The sequence below is a fragment of the Suricata suricatta genome, chromosome 7, assembly GCF_006229205.1.
Source record: "Suricata suricatta isolate VVHF042 chromosome 7, meerkat_22Aug2017_6uvM2_HiC, whole genome shotgun sequence".
NCBI classification, from domain to species: domain Eukaryota; kingdom Metazoa; phylum Chordata; class Mammalia; order Carnivora; family Herpestidae; genus Suricata; species Suricata suricatta.
The window spans coordinates 137,759,197-137,763,637 of record NC_043706.1 but is presented as its reverse complement, the minus strand read 5'-3'; the positions used below and the strand labels follow the sequence as shown (position 1 = coordinate 137,763,637).

Sequence of the window (4,441 nt, the reverse complement as noted above, 5' to 3'; positions counted from 1 at the left end):
GGCACCCCATCGGTCACTCATACCCTCAGGACAGGCAGCTCCAAACCCGCCGTGGGGCAGCTGCCACCACTAACACACCTGTTTTATGGAGAAAAAAGCTGCACCCCTCTCCCTGCCCCCATTTAGGAAGGTTTTGCTGAATCATAAGTGAAGTTCAAGGTTGAACCAACAGCCCAGCCAAGTTCTGAGAGAGAATAGCTACTCTGAAGCTGAGCGCCGTGTGGGTGTGGCAGGTGCGGAGCTCCCCAGAGGAAACAAAATACCCAAGTCTTCCTGGGCCCTTGGGGTGCACAGCTGTGGTGTGGATACATTTGTTTCTTGTGTAATTTTTATTTTTTTGAGAGCAAGCGCGCAAGCCAGGGCAGGCCGGAGACTGGGAGGGATCCCAAGCAGGCTCCACACTGTCAGCGCAGAGCCCGACACAGGGTTCGAACTCACAAACTGTGAGATCACGACCTGAGCCAAAACCAAGAGTCAGATGCTTAACTGACTGGGCCACCCAGGCGCCCCTGGGTAATTCTTATTTCTGAAGTGACTGTTGAACATTATAAACTGTAAAATGTTATCTAACCATCACAAATGCACACTTTGACCATTTCCCGGATTTAAATCCCAACCAGCCTATTGGCCAAGAATTTCTCTCCCATAAATAACGTGGCCCTTTGTTCACCAGGCGTCCAGTGCTAGTTGTCCACGCAGGAGACCCCCTGGAACATTCGCTTAAGTTCCCAGAGGTGGGCACTTCTCCCCATTTACGAAAAGAAAAGTTTGGGCCACAAAAGTTCACATCTAAATATTTCTTTATTGTTGATAATAGTTACAGAATTTCACATTCAGAACAAAGGTCCCCACAAGGACGGCACACACCGGTCTGCCAAGACAAAGCCCCAGGGGCCCCACGTGGACGGCAGTCCCCGAGAGGCACGAAGAGGGGACCGAGGCAGCAGGTCACGCTCAGGGATCAGGTCTTCCGAGGACGAGAGCGAGGAGGGCCCAGGTGGCCACCACACCACAGACTCTGCAAGACAGGGCCCCGGTCAGCGGCGCCTCCGCAGGAGCCTCCGCCGTGGGCCCAGAAGAGCTCCGAGACCCACGCAGACCAGCCATGCCCGAGGTTCACATCGGAGCTTGGCAGGCAGAAGAAAGATGGCCACGGAGCCAAACTTCCTCAAGCACGCCGTTGGGTTTTTTTTCTTTTTTTTTTTAATGTTTATTTTTGAGAGAGAGCGCGAGCAAGGGAGGGGCAGAGAGAAGGAGACACAGACTCCGAAGCAGGCTCCAGGCTCTGAGCTGTCAGCACGGAGTTTGACCCAGGGCTCGAACCCACAAACCGCGAGATTATGACCTGAGTGGAAGTCGGACGCTCAACCAACTGAGCCACCCGAGCACCCCTAAGAGCGCCATTTTCTATACGTACAGCTCCCAACCAGTAAGCTGAAACCCTTGCAAGAACACTTGGGCGGCTCAGTCAGTTGAGCATCCGACTTCGGCTCAGGTCATCATCTCCTGGTTTGTGTGTTCGAGCCCTGCATTGGTCTCTGTGCTCACAGCTCAGAGCCTGGAGCCTGCTTCCAATTCTGTGTCTCCCTCTCTCTCTAACCCTCCCCTGTTCATGCTGTCTCTCTCAAAAATAAATTTTAAAAAAACATTAAAAAATTAAAAAAAAAAAAAAAGAACAGAAACCTCATCTTTCAGTTATGCAGGTAAAAAACCAGATTCAAACTCGACCCTGCTCCAGTGTGCCCGGGATCCGCCTTCAGCACCGTCCTCCATCGCCATGCAGTCCAAGCCCCAAGTCGACAGTATGCCCGCCTGGCTTCCCGGTTTACTCCCGGGCCCTCCACGTCCTCTGCAGTCTGCACCCCACCCCTGCTGATAAACCCCCAACCACCCGCAGCCCCCTGCCCAATGGGGCCCACGTACCCGTCCATTCTCTCCTCACGGCCCCTCTCGGGGACCTCTGCCCGCTGCCTGGACCCCGTCTTCCCCCTGCTCTGCCTGACTCGTTCCCTCACCTCCTGGGAGCCTTCCATGAGTCCCACCTTCTCCTCGACCCGGCCCCCACTCCCTCCCCACCTGCTCTTGTTTTTAAACAAACACTGGTCACCTGATCTATCGTGTAATTCACTTGCTTGTTACCTCCCACGAGAGAGAGTTCTGTTTTATTCACGGACAGAGGCCTAGACCCTACGCCGGTACCTGACACGGTGACGTTTAAATAAAGCTCCATCCAGTCTTCCTGAACAACGCTCAGGCCACCACACGCGTCGAGGACTCCGTTACGACACGCGCGGGCCAGCGAGCCGGGCTCCAATGAGACCCAGCAGGGCCGAGGGCCGGTCACTCACCGGAACAGGCAGCTGACGTCCGGGGAGTGTCTCCAGTACCGGTACAGGGTCAGCTGCAGGGTGGGGTGGCCCCGGTACTCCCTCAGGATGCTCCGAGCACTGCCAAGAGGGGGTCTGAGGTCAGGCACGCGCGCAGCAGACGCGCTCCTCCGGGGCGGGGCGGCCGAGGGGCAGGAGGGCGGGTCGAGGACCGAAACACCTACTCCTTGAACTTATTGGTCAAGAGCAGAAACTGGCTCCGCGAGAGTCGCCGGACATCAAACTTGCAGAGATTCTGAAACTCACGATAGACTTGCTGCTCGCTGACCCCAGGCCACCTCCGGACGCTGAGCAGGAGGATGGGAGGCCGGGTGCTGGGGGAGTCGGGACCAGAAAAGTTCTAGAAGACAAGGAGAACAGAGATTTTCTGCCATTCCTGCTGGCAAACTACTGGGTTTGAAGGTCCCAGGAGAGGCTGGGAAGGGCCCTGTCTGGACTGGGAGGGGGAAGGCAGGAACGAGCACATCCACGTTGGTTTGGGAGGAAGACACAGGAGGACGAGCCTCGCAGGGCGGGAGCACCCCGTCTGAGATCCCCAACAACCAGGCTGCTCCCTGCACACAGCTCTAGGGAGGGGAAGGAGCAAAACAGAAGCTACTCACAATCTTAGGGATCCTGGCTCGGATAAGATTCACCTGGTTCACGTACGGAGCCAGCACATCGAGGTACAGGGGGAAGGACGGCTCAAGCAGGGAGCCAGCTCTATGGGGACAGAGAAAAGCCCAGAACACTCAGGCACACCGGCAGTCACGCACGGGTCCTTGGCCACAGCTAAGCATCTGGTGACCACCGGGCAAGGCGCTGCCTTGGACCGCTGGCCCTTCCTCCCTCCAAGTCTGCGGGCCTCCCCCCGCTGACCAATCTCACTCCGGCTCTCTCGGGGCCCAGGCCAGAGCCGAACCGCCACTTTGGTGAAGATCCCTTAACAAACATTAACAACGGGCTTGGAGAATTTGTGAGAGGCCGCTGTCCCCAGGTCCACTTTATCGTCCTTTGAGGGGACCATCACCCTTGATTCCAAACGGCCGTCCCTCACGCCTCGGCCCACCACGACCTGCCTCCATCCAGACGCTACCAGACCCCTGAGCAGGGGCGGTGACAAAGCACAGGACTTGGAGCCAGGCAGGCCTGCGCAGCCATAGAGCTTTCCCAAACCTAGGAGGGTTTTAAGGTCATGAGGATTAGGTCAAATAAAAGGATGTAAGGCAGCCAAGTAGCGCCTCTGGATCCGGAGAAGAAGGATGGGAGGTCAGATACGGGGGTAATCTGGACCAGAAAATTCAGGAAGACAGGAGGATGGAAGAGAGATTTTCTGTCATTCTTGCTGTTAGTGGCCTTCGCCATCTGGCACGCGGGCACCTCCCGGTGAGCACATAGATGCTGTCAGAGCCCCGGGAAGAGCAAGAGGGGCAGATTTCCCATTTAAGTGAGAAGCCTCGCATCAGGACACCATAGAGGATTTCCATGACGTCCAGTACTAACACGGACGAATGTAGGCAGTTCCAAGGTTAATAGGTTAGTCCGAAATCACTACTCTCATTAGTCCAGAAAGGTTTCCAAGTCAGCCTCAGGGACCCCGTCACAGTTTTGACGGGCTCCCTCGCCAGGCCCAACTCCTGACAGACAGAGCCCCCCCCCCCACCCGAGACGGTGCTACAGAACCCGTATTCCACGTGCCGCCTCGGTGCCCATGGGCTGGGGCTGTGGGCATCAGGGATGACGTGGCCACCGGGAAATGCATTCCAGTTTGGGGTTTTAGAAACTCTTGCCTCTATGCCCTATTCCGAGTCACTCCCCTTCTCCCCAGCCTAACCGTGTGGACCCCAAGGAGGTGTCCTTTACCGGCCTGAACACTTCACCCTCCTACCTCACTGTGACGGGTGGGGAACAAAGCCAGCGGACCTCACGGGGAGGCCTGGGGACACAGGACCCACAGCCTCCCTTACTGCCCCGGCCTCCCGGCACGGGACTCTTCCCATCAGTGGGACAAGGGGCAGGGACCAGCTGGAAAGGCTGCCCTGGGCAGGGACCGTCTTCACCCAAGGTCCCGCACG

At 57.0% G+C, this 4,441-nt stretch overlaps 1 protein-coding gene across 1 annotated transcript in view; it reads right to left on the bottom strand.

Annotated features, from left to right (window-relative positions):
* Positions 1-782: 782 nt before the first annotated feature.
* PNLDC1 (PARN like, ribonuclease domain containing 1) overlaps positions 783-4,441 on the bottom strand; it is a 14,930-nt gene continuing 11,271 nt past the window's right edge. The window contains exons 14-17 of the mRNA XM_029943264.1: positions 2,990-3,117; positions 2,552-2,727; positions 2,349-2,447; positions 783-1,018 (exon numbers count right to left, since the gene is read on the bottom strand). Coding sequence (XP_029799124.1) covers positions 955-1,018; positions 2,349-2,447; positions 2,552-2,727; positions 2,990-3,117 — 467 coding nt within the window. The 3' untranslated portion in view covers positions 783-954. The remainder of the gene's footprint in view (positions 1,019-2,348; positions 2,448-2,551; positions 2,728-2,989; positions 3,118-4,441) is intronic.